The sequence below is a fragment of the Lithobates pipiens genome, unplaced genomic scaffold (assembly GCF_037356315.1).
Source record: "Lithobates pipiens isolate NorthernLeopardFrog02 unplaced genomic scaffold, aLitPip1_a1.2 Scaffold_18, whole genome shotgun sequence".
Classification (NCBI taxonomy): domain Eukaryota; kingdom Metazoa; phylum Chordata; class Amphibia; order Anura; family Ranidae; genus Lithobates; species Lithobates pipiens.
Genome location: NW_027507758.1, coordinates 392025667 through 392043480, shown reverse-complemented (window position 1 = coordinate 392043480; position 17814 = coordinate 392025667). Strand labels below are relative to the sequence as shown.

General features: G+C 44.4%; 1 protein-coding gene across 26 annotated transcripts in view; it reads left to right on the top strand.

Moving 5' to 3' along the window:
- Window positions 1-17814, top strand: part of DST (dystonin) — a 736344-nt gene that overhangs the window by 139147 nt on the left and 579383 nt on the right. Inside the window, exon 1 of one of the 26 annotated variants that reach the window (XM_077487834.1) lies at window positions 8256-8537. The exons of the other annotated variants lie outside the window; for them this stretch is intronic. Within the exon in view, the coding sequence (XP_077343960.1) occupies window positions 8441-8537 (97 nt within the window). The 5' untranslated portion in view covers window positions 8256-8440. Of the gene's footprint in view, window positions 1-8255; window positions 8538-17814 lie in introns of those variants that run through there. 26 annotated transcript variants of the gene reach the window in all.

The following is a 17814-nucleotide window of genomic DNA, read 5'->3' as shown; positions in this document are numbered from 1 at the left end:
TAAAGCAATGAAGACAGCAGTGATTAGATGTAAGCTGCAGTTACCAACAGCAACGGACCAGTACTGGTGTACAGAGCACATCCGCCATGTTTGTATGTATATATCTGTACAGTCTTATCCAACTCTTGGAGATTCTATGGGCATCATGTCTGATAAGTTCAAGAACAAAATAGAATAAAACAGATTATAGCGCACACATACAAAAAATTACACGTTGTTTGATTGGTTGATATGTTCAAGAGACACAGAATGTTCTTGGCAATGTTTTTTTTTACAAGGTAGTTCCTTCTCAATCCTCCCCATTTGCTCAGCATGGGACCAACATGTAGTATGTACCGTAGTATGTGATAATAGAATGCCATAGAATGTGCATTAACAAATTGTACACACATAATAGGGCCAAATGACCTACCAGCATGTCTTTGGATTATGCGAGGATCATAAGTGCTGACGACTAAGTCGCTGTGCTACTCCCAAGCAAATGACACTAAGGGTAGCCATACACGTATTGGTTTATTTTGTTCAGCCTAAGGATTAAACATTGAAAATCTAATAGATTACTCCATTCACATGTGGATGGAGAAATCTCCCCCTGCCGAACATCCGAACCACGGTGGCATCTGATTTGGGTGGAATTCCGCTTTAAAGGCATTGGCTGTAAAGGCTTAAAGCAGAACTACACTACATGTGAGCACCACAAACCAAAAATGCTATTTAATTATTTTTAATATTCAAAGCAAATGCCTCCATCCATCCATGTCTCCATGCTTTATTTTGTTGAAATTCTTTTGAAAAACACCCCCTAACATTTCTGGCTGTGGCCATCTTAAACAGATAATTCATGTAGTATTTACTTTCTGGAGTCCGTCTGCCCTTAGCTCAGGCATGCAGGCAGGAGGGTGTGCTTATCTGGGAAAACCCTTTCTCTCCTCCTAAAGACTCCAGGGATGTATGACTGCATTTTCCTAGGCCTGGAAACCAGGAACTAACTGAAGAAATGTAAAAAAAAAAAAAAAAAAAAAGTTTTAAACAAGTAAATGTGATATATGTTCCTATTTATTTACTAATGCTAGCAGCATAAGGATTACAAATAATTAATGTTGATTGAGAGAGTGAAATTCTGCTTTAAGGTTTTTTTTACCTTAATGCATTCTCTGCATTACAGTAAAAAAACCTTCTATGCTCAGCTCCCCCCTTCAACCCCCCCCCCCCCCCCCCCTCTACATACTTACCTGAGCCGATCTCTATCCAGTGCTGTGTCTGAAAGCAGTTGCACTGCTCTCCCTCTCTCTCCTCAGTGGACATGGAGGCTGCAGCAGTAGCCATTGGCTCCTGCTGTTATCAATTAAATCCAGTGAGGAGGAAAGAGGGGGCGGGACTAAGCCACACTGTGTGCCAATAGACACAGACAGCCTGGTTCAGAATCAAGCCCGCATGTGTGCTACCATAGGAAGCTGTTGCTGTGGGAGCACACGGAGAAGAGGAGGAGCCAAGAGCTCTGGCGTGGGACCTAAGAAGAGGAGGATTGGGGCTGCTCTGTGCAAAACCATTGTATAGAGCAGGTAAGGATGACATGTACAATCACTTAATTTAAAAATAAAATAAAAAACAAGTTATACTTACCTGCCCTGTGCAATGATTTTGTACGGAGTGGCCCCAAACCTCCTTTTCTTGGGTCCAGTGCTCTAGGCTCCTCCTCTTCTCGCAGTCCCACCATAGGAAGCCTGAACCTCAATCCTGAGCTGGGTTTATAGACACACATGTTGCGACTCAGCTCTGTCCCCTGCTCCCTCACAGGAATCGATTGACAACAACAGGAGACAACTGCAGATGGGCACAGCGCTGGATCGAGATGGGGCTCGTAAGTACAAACTGTGGGACAATTTTTACCTTAATGCAGGGAATGCATTAACCACTTGCTTACTGGGCACTTAAACCCCCCTCAGTCCCAGACCAATTTTCAGCTTTCAGCGCTGATGCACTTTGAATGACAATTGCGCGGGCATACAACACTGTACCCAAATGAAATTTTTATCATTTTTTTCCCACAAATAGAGCTTTCTTTTGGTGGTATTTAGTTACAGCTCGGAGTTTTATTTTTTGCTAAACAAACAAAAAAAGATGCAAAAAAATAAAAAAAATAAATCATGTTTTAATAGTTTGTTATAAAATTTTGCAAACGGGTCATTTTTCTCCTTCATTGAAGTGCGCTGATTAGGCGGCACTGATGGCTGCATTGGTGGGCACTGATGGGCTGCATTGGTGGGCACTGATGGGCTGCATTGGTGGGCACTGATGGGCTGCACTGGTGGGCACTGATAGGCATAGTTAAGGCGGCACTAATAGGCACAGATAAGGCGGCACCGATGGGCACAGATAAGGCAGCACTGATGGGCAAAGATGGGCACAGATAAGATGGCATGGATGGGTGGCACGGATAAGTGGCACGGATGGGTGGCACGGATGGGCACTGATAGGTACCACTGATAGATGGGACTGATGGGCACTGATAGGTGGCACTGATAGGTGGCTCTGATAGGTGGCACTGCTGGGCACTGATGGGCGGCACTGCTGGGCACTGATGGGCGGCACTGCTGGGCACTGATGGGCGGCACTGGGTCGCAGCACCTTTGAGGCAGATTGTGGGCACTGTGGGTGGCACTGTTGGTGGCACTGCTGGATGGCACTGTGGGTGGCATTGTGGGTGGCACTGTAGGTGGCACTGTGGGCACTATGGGCACTGATGGGGGGCACTTATGGGGGGCACTTACTTTTATTCAGGATGGCACGGCGGTGGGCAGGTGGGCACTGGCAGGGGGCAGGTGGTCAGCTGTATTGCTGGCCGTGATCGGGACTGATGTCCCGATCACGGCCGCCGGTGATCGGCTTTTTTTTTCTCTCCTCGCGCTGTCAGCGCGAGGAGGAATAATAGCCGATTACCGGCTCCGTTCTATCACATGATCAGCTGTCATTGGCTGACAGCTGATCACGTGATAAGGGGTCGGGATCGACCCCTTGCACGGATCGGTGATCAGGCGAGTCTCACGGACTCGCCGATCACAGAGCGCGCCGCGCGCGCCCCTTAGGGGGCGCGCAGGCCGCTCGTATCCGGGACGACGTCAATAGACGTAGTCCCGGAAATGTAGGTCCGCGCTGATGCCGTCATTTGGCAATAGCGCGGATCTGTAGTGGTTAAAGAGGAGCTTCAGTCTCCCCCCAAAAAATTTAAAGTCAGCAGCTACAAATACTGTGGCTGCTGACTTTTAATATAAGGACACTTAGCTGTCCAGGGATCCAGCGCTGTCCTCACTCGAGCCGATTCTTCAATTGGCTTCGGGTCCAGGCATCAACATCTTAACTGGCAGGGCCTGACAAATTTGCTTTGAATCTAGGAGCCAGCTAAAAAAGTTAGGGATCAGTTTTTGTTTAACCAACAAAGCATACGGGTATAAGATGTAACATGTTCTTGAAGGTGAACTTATCCTGTAACAGTTTTGCTGCCAGAGAGCCGTTTTAGCGTTTTTTTTGTCCTCATGTTAAGAAAATCGTTTTAGGCCTGTCTGATGATTACATAAAACCTCCAAAACATTAGATATTTTCTAAACGTAGACACCCTACAGAATAAAATAGTGGCAGTTCTAATTTTTTATGTCACATGATTTTACCGCAAAGGTCTAAGAAATACATACTTTCAGTAAAAAACACATTAAAGTTAATTTTAGGGGGCACAAAAACTAAATGAATTGCCAAATTCTGGTAAAATATAAAAGCCGAGGTTGCACCGATTAAATAGAGACTCAGCATGTCAAACCTTAAAATGGCAACAAACTTCAGTACCCTATATTTTCTATAGGCAATGCTTTAAAAGCCCCTATAAGTCATCCGTTTAGTGTTACAAAGGAAGTCTGGTGCTAGAATTATTGCTCTCATTCCAACGTGTGTGACAATACGTACTATGTATATCACAATCAACGTTTTCAGGTGTAGGTGCCCCAAAGTGTGCATTTACATTTGGAGATGGGCATGCCCTACATTTTTGGGGGGATTTTATGTGCTTGGGCGTAATTTTAATTTTTTACAATTAAAACAACATTTTTTTTTCATTTTTTTTATCACATAGGGGACAAAAAGTTGATGTAATGGCAAAAAAAGATTAGGCTTGCCATACACATTACAATCTGACCATACGTTTGTACAATCAAATTTACTAATACTATGTAATATAAAGACTAAACCAATCAATCTATAATCAGTCAGGCAGACGTTTTAACTACACACTTGGTAGATCTAAAGCTGGCTATATAATATACAATCTGATTGTACAATCTAATTTAGTGTTAAAAAAATTGTAAAGTCAGAAGTTTTTTTTTTTTACCTTGGTAAAACGTGGTTGTAACCCTAAAAAAAAACTAAGATCCTGCTCCTTTAAGGCAGGGGTCTCCAAACTATGGCCCTCCAGTTGTTCAGGAACTACAATTTCCATCATGCCTAGTCATATCTGTGAATGTCAGTTTTAGAATGCCTCATGGGACGTGTAGTTCCACAACAGCTGGAGGGCCGTAGTTTGAAGATGCCTGCGTTAAGGGATGCTGTATAGCACAGTGCTTGTGCTATGTCATTTTTCACTTCCTAACTTGTAAAAAAAAAACTGGTTGATCCTGGTAGTTCCTGTGTCCCCCTGCCTCTGCTGACCACGATAGTCATGGCTGCTGAGCTCTGAGTACCGTGGTCAGTTTACATGCCTCCATCATCTGCTGCTATGCTCTGACAGTCTCTCCTCTCTGCCCCTCCCCCCTGTCATCATGAGAGCGGCTCTCCTGCCACCCCCCCCCCCCACTGCTATTAAGTTGCATAATGCAGCGAATATACATGTATCCCCTCTGGGCATGCAGCCACCAACTACAGTGGGTTTGTCTTAAAAAAAAAGAAAAAGGCTAAATACCTTTTGTCACACCACAGCTGTTCGGTCACGTGATCCCCCTTTGATAGCCGGCCTCAATCTATGGAGAGAAGTGGGAGGAGCCGAGATCCCCCTGTACTAGCCGGCTGACATTACAATCACTTTACTGCATTTTATGCATTAAGATAAAATGCCTTCTAGATCCAGCGATGTTGCAAGAGGGCTGCCTGGGACTCACCTCCTCATTGGCTGAGACAGCAGCGCAGCACCATTGACGTCAATCAAAGTCAGTCAGCCAATGAAGAGAGAAAGATGGTGAGGCTGGGCCATGGCTCCATGTCTGAATGGACACAGGGAGCTGGGGCTCGGCTCCGGTCGCCCCATAGCAAGCGGTTTGCAGTGGGACCACTGAACAGGAGGGAGGGGCCAGGAGCACCAAAGAGGGACCCAAGAAGATGAGGATCTGGGCTGCTCTGTGCAAAACCATTACACAGAGGAGGTAAGTATAACATGGCATGTTTGTTATTTTTAACTATTAACTTTTCAATTGGCCAGTGGGCTGATCCCCCTGTTATTATATTCTGACAGCAAGGACTCCCCTGCTGTCAGAATACACAAATGATCACTGCGTCCAATAGGCTGTAGCGCTGATCAAACACAAATTTTACAACAAGCCCGTTCATGAGAAGTTGATCATTAGATTGACTTCTCACGAACAGGAACAGCCATAGATGGATTGAAATATAACTGGTCCCTACTGGCTGAATTGTAATACATCTATGGCCGACCTTACCAAAACTGTGTAATATGAAGACACAGCCAAATAATTAGTATTAACCCTGGCAGGCTATTGCACTACATATTTGATGGTAGATGTATAGTTTGTATAGTGTATGGTCAGACTTAAAGTGCCACTAAACCCACATAAAAAAAAAAACTATCAATATATGGTGTATCACATGCTGCATACTCACTCAGTCACTATGAGTTTCGTTTTCTGTATTCTTCAAAAAACCTTTTTGATCGTGCTGCTCTCTATCGCCACCTTCTGTCCCCAATTCAGCTAGCAATATTGCAGCTGTAGTAGCAACTCTGCACATGCTCAGTTTTCAGTGAGTTTCTATGCTGAGTATTTCCTCTCTATCACATCTGAGCAGCCCATGTGACTGTAGAGTCACACATGTGGGCGTATACACAGTGGTAAATGACAGCCCACTCCCTCCCTCCTCCTCCATGCCCACTAATCAGCAAAGCACAATGGGGGAAATTACATCTTGATAGATGGAGGCTTCACCTCCCCCTTATTCTAAGACACAGGCTGGAGGGGCATGACTGGAAGAAATCCACCCGCACACCATGTTATTTCCAAAAATAAAGCTTTGATTTCAAATATATATTTGCATGACAATTTAAAACAGTTTATTGGTATTAATAATTTATTTTTACTTGGCAATCCAAAGGCTGTTTTTTTATTTTGAACATGTGACCGTCAGCAGAGGACTAGAAGCTCCTGCTTATGTTTCCTTGCAGACAGGCTGGGAGAGAGCTGGGTCAAGTGACAGCTGTATAATAATTAGGAAAAACGTACTTCGATATATATATATATATATATATATATATATATATATATATATATATATATATATATATATATATATATATTTTTTTTTTTTTAATAATTACAGTGCCATCATCCATATACAGATAGAGAAGGGACAATATAAATGAAACACTGTGTGTTTAGTATCACTTTAATGCAGCAATGGATTAAAATGTGACTGGTTCAGCAGGGACTGGCAGAATTTCCATCTATGTATGTACAGGCTGGTTGTATACAAGTTGATGAATAGATTGACTTAAAGTGTAACTAAACTCACAACAGTAAAATCATTCTGTATATGCAGTAAAGCATGCTTGTTATACTTGCTGTGGAACCTAAGGGGTTAATCTGCATTGTGTAAAAAAAATGATCCTGTCTTCTCTGAACCTCCCCTTCTTCCACTGTTCTCAACCCATCTCCTAATAAAACAGGGCCTTTGGGGGCATGCTGCACATGCTCAGTTTGGTGTGTATTGCTAGAGAGTTTTTTTTTCTTTCTTGGGGTGTATGTGATTGGCACAGGGCCAATAAGCACTGCCCAGCTAGGGGGTCAAGCTGCCTCACAGGACAATCAGAGTAGAATGAAAACTCCTCCTATAAGCTTTAACCAGACACCGATAGAAGTCATAATACTGTTATATACCGCTGATCAGAAAATGTTTTTAACAGTTTATATTTACTAAACCTATTGTATTTCTATGTTCTGTGGGAGATCAGATATAGTGAATGCAGGGTCCTGTGTTTAGTAACACATGGGCCGAATGCTGAGTGACATCGGGCAGTTCAATAAAAAGCAGCCGACATTCGGCTCTTGTGTATAGCAGCCGCCCGATAGAAGCCTTGCATCTGTCAGACCTACATGCTGGCAAAGCAGCAGCCGACCGGCTCCCTATAAGCGTGCTGCCCATAGTGTTGTTTTTTTTGGGGGGGGGGGCATACCCGCGTCCCCCTGTCAGAGCACAAGAACACAATAGAACAGCAGGGGAAATTGCTGTACTAACATCGGATTGTTGGTACAGCGGCTCTGATCTGTGCTGTGCTTTTTTTTGTTCTACCCAGCAAAAAACTAGTGGAAGCTTTATGTTTAACTAGCCTGTGGCGCTTTTCCTGAATGATCAGGGCTGTCAGCTATAGCTGGCAGCCCTGATCATTGAATTGTGAGGGCAGAGAAGGCTCCCCACTGTCAGAATACAATGCCAATAGAATGTGTAGATGGGGAGGGGAAGTCAGATCATTTTTCTTTCCATTCAACCTGCTGATTGAATGAAAAAATCTGGTGAATGTATGGACTGCCTTAATGTAGGTAAGATCAGTGCCCCCTTGTTATTAGAACACGTAGATCAGTCCCCTGACTAGGCATAGCAGACATGCAGTCCAGACCATAGCAGTAATGAGATGTGAGCAGTGCAGCCACAACAATGAGGACTGATTTGGGTGGTCTCTATGTTGCTAAGTGTATTTGTATGACAGTGATGAGTCACCATTGTAGTGATTGTATTAGTGGTGATCAATGACTGGCTGTGTATGGAGGAAGCTGATGTCAGCCCCCCAGGGGAATAGGAGCAGAGAAGATGCTTCCAGTAGCAGTCAGTAGTGAAGGCTCGCTTCCCATCTCGCATCTCTTATAGCTCTGGGCGGTACTACTCTGCTTCCAGGACGAGGGGGGGTTGTGAGAAGAGCTGTGTAATGATCCCGGACACCGCCCAGTCCATGCGCAGCCCGTGCTGTCAGTGCGACCCCCGGCTCTCGGAGAAGTCCTGTGACAGCTGGGACGCTGGTGGTCGGCCAGTGACAGGCTACTGGGGGGAGGAGGAGGATCGGGGGCAGACGGGGCGTGTCCCGCTGACAGCTGCCCCTCCCCTTCTTCACATCCCGGCTGGTAGCTGCTATCCCCAGGCTTGTGGCCGGAGCCCCGGCTGTGTGGACAGTGATCAGGGCGGCATGGCTTATTACATGGCCAGCTCGGCGTCATCTCAGCGCCGCACGGACGAGCAGGAGTATTTGCAGGCCTATGAAGACGTGCTGGAGAGATATAAAGGTACTGGGCACACAGGGCACCGAGCCGGCTGGAGGATCAGAGCAGGGAGAAGGGCACTCACCTAAAATAGCCGCACACAGGCAGCCAGCGAGTGTCAGTTACTGCAGATAAGGCAGGGAGCAGCATACAGCCTTCCTTCATGGGCACATCACCATCTACATACACTGCACATGGGGCTCATACATTGGAGGGGCACAGGGGCTAATACCACTTCACCTATATACACATTGCTCCATAGCACACCATCCTAAACTTCCCATAGATTTGTTATTGTCTATACAGATCTAGAACAAAATCTGGAGCAGCTGTGCATGGCAACAAATCAGCTTCTAGCTTTCAAATGCAATGCTTAACTGAACAAGTGGAAGCTAGAAGCTGATTGGTTACCATGCACAGCTGCTCCAGATTCTGCCTGCTCCTCTTTACAGTCTATAGGTATGTTCCTCACATTGTTATGTATTGGGTTTGTATAGGTCAGTACCAATCTATGGCACACATAGTCTATAGGTATGTTCTGCTTTCTTTGTGTCATTGTTATGTATTGGGTTTGTATAGGTCAGTACCGATCTATGGCACACACAGTCAGTCTATAGGTATGTTCTGCTTTCTTTGTGTCATTGTTATGTATTGGGTTTGTATAGGTCAGTACTGATCTATGGCACACATAGTCTATAGGTATGTTCTGCTTTCTTTGTGACATTGTTATGTAACAGATCTGTATTGGTCAGTACCGATCTATGGCACACACAGTCAGTCTATAGGTATGTTCTTCGTTCTTTGTGATATTGTTATGTATTGGGTTTGTAACAGTAATTACAGATCCGTGGCACACATAGTCTATAGTTGTGTGCAGCTTTCTTTGTGACATTATGATATAGTTGCACCCTGGTGACCCACTTTAGTGACACCATACACTAATCACAAGGAGTGTCTCCAGCATGCTGACAGGTAATATCCATTATGGTCCATTTGACTGAATGGGACTATAATGGTATTATGGTATAAGAGCGGAGGGGCAGCAGGAGTGACCAGAAGCTAATTGTCTTTATGTGAAGATACGGCTAATCTGATTGCAGCTCAGTACAGACCCTGCCCTTTATTGTTGGGTGTGTGGACTGTGCCTTCATGTTAGGAGGATTACACGCTCTGATCCACTTGCACAGAACAGTTGTTCTTGGCAATGTTTTAATGAAGAAAGGGCTTATTATTTTATTGGGTGATATAAAAGAAAGTGTTATGTTTTGTTTTGAATATACTGGTCCATTTTTTTGCATATGACAATCATTTAATAATCATTGTGTTATTAAACATATTGTTGTTGTGCCAAGTCTCATCAATCCCCCCCCCCCCCCCCCAAACAGTACCACACCCTATTCCAACACTTAGAAACGTTTAAGATGCACATACATAGGGGCTGATAACAGTGTAGAGATGTGATTTACACTGGATGAGTGCCCTTTAACCTCTGTTGTTTGCCTGAAATAGATGTCAGTAGTAAATCTTTGGAGACTGCGGCCTGTCATCATATAGCGATTTTACAGCTTTGGCTAAGAGCTTGCCAATTGTATCCAGTGAGAACTGGGAGGTGTCATATGTGTGTTGCTTTTTAACATTGTTTCAATTATACTATTTATGATAAATGTGATGTTGTGTTTCTCATCTGTTCACTGGAGTGTGATGCAGGGAGATTGCTCATCATAAGATATGCAGGCCTAGTCAGGATGAGAACATCTCATATGTGATAACCATTGATCGGAAGACTACACATCAACACAGGATAAAGGCTAGTGCTACATTCTTTCAGAATTAGTAATGGGACTTTTCTATAAGGCTGACCATACACGGTTTGAATCTCGACCGTTAATGGGCAGGCTGAATGTACCAAGTTGAGCGATCGATCAAATTGAGTACAACCAGCCTGCCGGATTCACTTGCGATTATTGCAAGCAGCCGCTATAGCTGCTAGTTATAGTCACTGTCTTCTCCCAGTGGGGACAGCTTTCCCTACCCCCCCTTCTCCCTTCTCATCAATTGATGATTCCCTGTCAGCCATGTCTGGTTTCAGGAAAGAAATTTGCATCATGTATGGCTTGCCTAACGCCTTTAATATGAGCTCCCTTCTCAGCAATTTGAAGCATGTTTCCAAAAGCGCTCCAACACCAGATTTCTGTGTTATTTTATTGGTCCATTCACACCTGAGGGATGTGCTGTTGCTCATCAATCAGAAAACATACAGGAGTTTCTTTGGGGTATGATCGTGCGTTTTTGTCTCCAATAGACTTCAATGTTAGCAACTGAAATTACAAGCATACTGTGTATTCTTTGTATAATTATGTAGCAGACAAGCATCTCCACCTTCTAGTAACTAGCTTTCTATTGGCTAATACAAAAATATTCAGCCTTGAAAACACCTAAAAATGCAGTTAATGCACAAAAAAATAAACAAATCTCCAAAACCACATAAAAGCGCTCACACTCGAGTGCAAATACAGGCTAAGGCTGGCCATACGTTATACAATTTTCTTGTACAATTTTCCTTTAGATTTACCAAAACCATATACTATGAGGTCAAACCAAAATACTTTCAATTTGTAATCAGGCAGGCCATTTTACTACATAGTTGAAGGTAAATCTAAAGGAAATTTAACAAGAAAATTGTAAAATGTATGGCGACCCGAACTGTACCTCCTTATTTCTTCTGTCCAGTTTTTGGTAATGTCATTAAGGTTATAGAATGTTATAGTACTGGTGATATACAAAGTCAGATTTAACCCACTCTGTATTTACTAATCTAAGTGATAAGAGTTCATCTACATTTTCTGTAGTTTTATGGACTCGGATCTACTTCCAAAGTCCAGTTAGTTTCCAGGAAGATAAAAGCATTTTTATCTTATATAATTTGTTGTCAGTATATGTAAAAACAACACTGCCTGGTATAGTTTTTTTTTAAATCATTTGATTGCTCATTGTTAATTGAGAAATGCGTTTGGCATAGTGATAAAAAAACATTTATTTATTTAAAGCTCATCTCCAGGGATAACAAAAATCCTCCTTTGCAGCTGCCCTCTTGCTGTAAGGGTTAGTTCATTTTTTTCAGAGGGGCACCTAAAGCACTATTACTTCACCTACACTTTAGCAGTGGACTCTTCCTTGGTGTCCTCTCGGCCATTGCAGGATTATGGGCCTTGAATTGGTCTTGATGACATCAGAGGGCATCTGACTGCCGGGGGGAAGAGGCTGCAGGGACCAGTCTTACAACCTGGCAGAATAATAAACAAAAAAAAAACAGGCTTGCACCAATATACAATGCACATATAAGGCCCCTTTCACACGGGCGGATCAGTAATGATCCGCCCCGTGATGATCCGCTCGCTCAGCGGGGATCGCTCCGTTGTCCCCGCTGAGCCAGCGGCGGACAGGGCGGTCTCCGCACACTGTGCAGGGATCGCCCTGTCAGCTCTCCGCTCTCCTCTATGGGGATCGGATGAGCACGGACCGTCTGTCTGTGTTCATCCGATCCGCTCAGCAGACGGATAGAAAAATAGGATTTTCCTCCGTCTGCAGAATCGGACCATAGCGGAGGCGAACAATAGCTCATCCGCAGACACCCGCTATCCCATAGGGATGCATGTATGTCCGTATTTCATCCGCAAACGGATGGATGAAATACGGACATAATGTCCGCATGTGTGAAAGGGGCCTAAGGGAAAATAAAGTCCTATAAAAGTTTTCTTTCAAACTGCTGTAGTGATGTGTATTTCTTGAAACACCATGTGTTGTAAAATAAACAAGACTTGTGCTCAAATCCACCATGACCACAGATAGCACTCCACACTCACCAGATTCAATTGAATTCCTGTTCTCACAAGCGGCTCTTATTGGTAAGCTAACATATCACTAGATCATCCACTGGAAGCCAAGAACACATGCATCTCTTCAAAAGAATTGTGCACCACCGAACCACTGGATGGGAACACATTTCGTCATCAACATGCAACGCCTTCAGGACGCTCCTGAGGACGTCGCATGGTGATGATGAAATGCGTAGGGTGGGACTTCTGGCATGTCACTTCCAGTTTGTTTGGAATGCACGCTGGGGGACCAGTGGCGCTCCCTTAAAGCTATACAATGGCCATATTAGAAGTTTTACACATGTATGTGTGATTTTAACATTTCTGAGCTACAAATAAAAGGGTTTTATGCTATGGGAGGTTTTCCCTTTTATTCATATATTCCTACATAAATATTCTGGTTCACCTTAGAGAATCATTAGCAGTGTGGAGGAATTGAAGGTGGAGATAGCAGCTACCATACTCCAGTGCAAGGGTCTTTGGGTTCCCATCCAGTGGTTCGGCGGTGTACAATCCTTTTTAAAAGGTGCATGGTATTCTTGGTTCCCAGGGGATGATCTGGTGATACGTTGGCTTCCCAACAAGTGATATTTGACTTTCTTGTGAGAAAAAGAACAAGTCAATTTTATCTGGTGAGTGTGGAGTGCTATCTGTGGTTCTCTTCTTTGTTTATTTCTTGTGACACACAGTTGTGTATGTGACAGCAGCTGCACAGAAATTTCACATTTTACTAAGTGTTTGTGGGCTTTATTAAAGTCTAGAGGAGCCTGCAGGACTGTAAGATTGCAATCCTCTAGATCTAAACAACAAGTATTTTAAAGTGGTTGTTAAGCCACTCTCACTACTTTACATTATCCGCTCTGTGTCTCAATGCTGTGTCCCCCTGTGTGTGTGATTAAAAGAAAAAAAAAATGCTGATTATACCTTATTTCAGAGCACCAATCAGTGCTCACATGACCAGCCGGCTCTCTCCTCTCCCCGCCTGACAGATAGGGTGGGCGTGGCCAAGATTCCCCCACTGTCGTCACTTGGGAGGGGAGGAGGAGAAAGCCGGCCAGTCACATGAAATGAGGTATAATCAGCATTTTTCTTTTATAAATCATACGCACAAGGGGACACAGGATTAGGAGATAGAGCGGATGGTATAAAAATGTATATGTTATTTCAACAGCAGGAGGGTCACGGGTGGGCACTGTCACAGGCTTACAGGTAGGGAGAGGGGAGAGCAGGGAGGAGAGCAGACAGGAGAGAGCGGATGATGGAGGGACGTAAAGTGACCACGGTGTCAGGGCTCAGCAGCCACGATGAACTGTGGTCAGTTTACAGAGGGGAGGGTAGAAACTGGCAGAATCAACCAGGGATTTCAGGTGATATGGGGGCCAAATTACCGTGAGGGTGCGTAGCACGGTGATTGGTGGTGTGGTGTGTCAGTCTGACACACCACATCTTGACATAGGCTCTTTACCATGTGATCAGCTGTGTCCAATCACAGCTGGTCACATCGTAAACAGGAAGTGCTCTTTATCTGCATTTCCTCTATTCCGGCTGACAAGGTGCAGGTAGAGGAGAGCCGATCGGCTGCTCTCCTTACACGGGGGGTCTGGGCTGGTAATCACCGCATTGCCTATCAGTACAGACCCACAAGGGATGCCTACCCATGACCACAAGGAATGCAAATCAGTGCCCATAAGAGGTGCCAATCAGTGCCCATTAGAGGTGCCAATCAGTGCCCATCAGTAATGCCTGCCAGTGCCTCCTCATCAGTGCTGCCTATCTGTGCCACCCATCAGTGCCACTCAGTGTCGCCTATCAGTGCCCATTGGTGCCCACCAGTGCTGCCTATCAGTGCCCATCAGTGCTGCATATTAGTGCCTCATGAAACAACTAAAAGAACACCAAGATTTCTTGGTCTTTTTTTAGTTGTTTAGCACCCAGTGGTGATCAAATACCACCAAAAGAAAACTCTATTTGTGGAACAAAATGCTAAAACAAATTGTGTACAGTGTTGCATGACTGTGCAATGGTCATTTAACATGTGACAGCACTGAAAGCTAACAATTGGCTTGGGCAGGAAGAGGAGGAAGTGCCCTGTATTGAAGTGGTTCAATATGTTTTTTTCTGAAATAAAAAAAGATGTTCTACTTACCTGCTCTGTGCAATGGTTTTGTACAGAGCGGCCCTTCGAACTCTCTTCTCCAAGGGCCCCCATAGCAAGCCTCTTTGATGTGTCCATAGACATACATAGCGCAGCTCAGGACCGCCCCCCCCCCCCCCCCCCCGCTCCCTCCTCACAGGATTTGATTGACAGCAGCAGGAGGCAATGGCATAGCCTCCTGTGAATACAATAAGAGGGGAGAAGAGCTGCTGCAGATGGGACCAAGAGAAGACTCAGGTATGTGTTTCAGGGGGAGGGGGCTTTGGGGGAGATGCTATTGAAAGGTTTTTCTCTTAATGTTGAAAATTCTTACATCTTTTGCCGTTAGAACCACTTTAACTCCTGCACTGTGGTGGCAACCCCACTTGAAGAGAGCACTTTTGTTTCCCTCAGAGTTCAGCTTTAAAATATGCAGTGCTAATAATTGGTACCTGCAAATGGTAGTCACTATGTTATCCATCTCAGATGGAGCAAAAGGGAAAAGAGCTGTTAAAGCAGGCCATCCAACTCCTAGCATATTAAACTGCTGAGCGTATGGAAAGGTACTGTAACTGAACCCCTTGTAGGTCCCCTGGCATATATTAATGCTGCTGGCTTGCAGAACCCCATGCCTTCTTGCGTAGAGGAATTTATAGTAATAGTGCACCTGGCAAGAATGTAGAACAATTGCCTGTCTGCTAAATGCATTACCTATATAGATTTGCAGCAGGATTCAATTTTTCCAGAAAAAGAAGTCCCTATAGAGTGACATCACCAGTTTGTTCCAGGAGCTGCTGACATTATAGGAACATGATCTAACCAGCTAACCATCTTTACTGTTCATAAAATGCACGGGACTTCCTCTGATTTCAGAGGTGTTAATAATATATGTAGAAATGCTCTGCCTGGCGGAGGATGCTTTTTTCCTTTTCCTTTAATTCTCTCTTTAATGTGTTAGCTACACGTACATTTTGTTTGTGTTTTTCTTTTTTTTAATAAATCAGTTTTTTTATGGTAATTCAAGACACAAGAAGGTCTGTATTATAAAGGTACTTGGTTTACCTCTGAATATATCAGGATTAAAGTATCTTCTACAGTATATAAGCAACAGAATTACGGAGATACAATCATGTGCACTCAAAGCAATATATCGCTTGATGTGGTGAGAGAGATTTCGGAAGGTTGTATAATAATCCCTAAACACTCCTGCAGTGGCTCTGGCTCTGGAAAGGCACAGAGATTTTAAAGAATACTGAAGTTGGGTCAGTTTCTCTGCCACGTGGGTTTTGTGGTATCTTTTATGGCAATATTCTAATGCACTTTTTGGGGAGAACAGGTGCGCAGTTTGTTTGGTTTTTGTCTTTCGAGCTTGGTGCCCTCATTTATCAAGTTGCCCCATATAAATTACTTGTGTGCTTCCCTGACTGTGTAGTGTGGTTTTATTGATGGAATTAGTATCAAAGTATAGTTTAAGATCTTGCTATGGAGCAACCCATATAATGGAGGAGCGATTCATTGAGGCACAAGTGCCAAGCCCTGGTTCAGGGTCCCCAAGTGAGAGAGTGATGATTACAGGTCCATGGTCAGACAGCAACATTTGACCAGTCTTCATATGGGAAACATGGAGTACATGGCTGTGGTGAACTAGAGGTAATCCATACTCATGTTTGGTGAGTGGAGGAGAAAAAGATAGGATGATGGATCCTCCATATGTCTTTTAATTGTGGTGAATGTAGCTATTTTTTAAGGTGATTGAGTGCTGAGAACATAAATGACAAGTAGATTGGTATAAGTCAAGTTGTGGGCCTAAAAGAAGATTGGGACCTACTTACAAAATAACATGCTATACCTGAAGTTGTCCAGGAGTGTGCAGCAGAAAGGAAATTTGATTTTGGTGCAGAAAATATATGTTGGCTAGTGTTATTTTTTGAGTACCAATCATGCCTTTCACAATGAGAATGCAGCCCTCTTTCCCCTTATATGTATGCGTGAGAATCCAGGGAATGGAGTTTGCTATTATGATGCTAACACCTTTGGATTTCTTGCCAGGGGAGAAGCTATGGTAAGCCATTTTCTCCTATAATGCCTACAGCAGGGTTTTTCAACCAGGGTTCTTCCAGAGTTTTGTAGGGGTTCCTTGTACAAAGAGCAATTCATGCCTCACCTAAGTTACCACTGACACCACTGATCTTTTTGGTGTACCTATCTGTAAAGGGGTTACTGCTCCCAATGACCACAAGTAAGATGCATTTTTCTCACTGACCATCACACTAATGTATAATGAGTTGTAGATATAGTCATTTTTAGCAGGAGTTCCCTGAGACTGGAAAGGTTTTTTAAGAGCTCCTCTGTGACCTCAGCAGTCTCCAAACTGTGTCCTAAAGGGCCGAATGCAGCCCTTTGCTGGCCTTTATTGTTTCCTTTCAACTGACAACAACAGCGGGGCACTATTAAGCCCTCGGACACAAACTATGGGACATTATTCCTTCCACTGACACCAACAATGAGGCACTATTTTTTCCACTGACACCAACAATGGGGCACTATTCTTTCCATTGACACTAAGCCCAGGTTCACGCTGCGTCGACATGAAAGTTGCATGACTTCTGAGCCGACTTTGCCCCGCAACTACAGTCCGACTTTGATCCGACTTAAAGCGGAGGTCCACCCTAAAGTGGACCTTCTGCTCATTGGAATCCTCCCCCCCTCCGGCGCCACAATTGGCACCTTTCAGGGGGGAAGGGGGGTGCAGGTACCTGTACAGTACAGGTATCTGCACCCACTTCCGGCATAGCTATCTGCGGAAAGGGGCGTAGATTCTGCAGAATCTACGCCCCTTTCCGAAAGTCCCCCGCTGCCTGCTGGGAAACACACGGATCCCAGAGACAGCGGGACCATCCTTATTGCGCAGCGCGACTCGCGCATGCGCAGTAGGGAACCGGGAAATGAAGCCGAAAGGCTCCACTTCCTGATTCCCATACCCAAGATGGCGGCGGCAGCACCCGAGAGACGATCGAGAGATCGGCTTCGGGTGCCGACATCGCGGGCGCGCTGGGCGGGTTAGTGTCCTTATTTTAAAAGTCAGCAGCTGCAGTATTTGTAGCTGCTGGCTTTAAAAAAAAAAAAAACAGGGGAACTCCCGGCGGACTCCCGCTTGAATGTGACTTTTTACACCCTATGGCAATGAAGTCGTATCAAAGTCGGACCAAACTAGTGCAGGAACCTTTTTTTAAAGTAGGAGCAACTTGTGTTAGAGTTAAGATGGCTCTCATAGGGAAGGAAACATTTAACT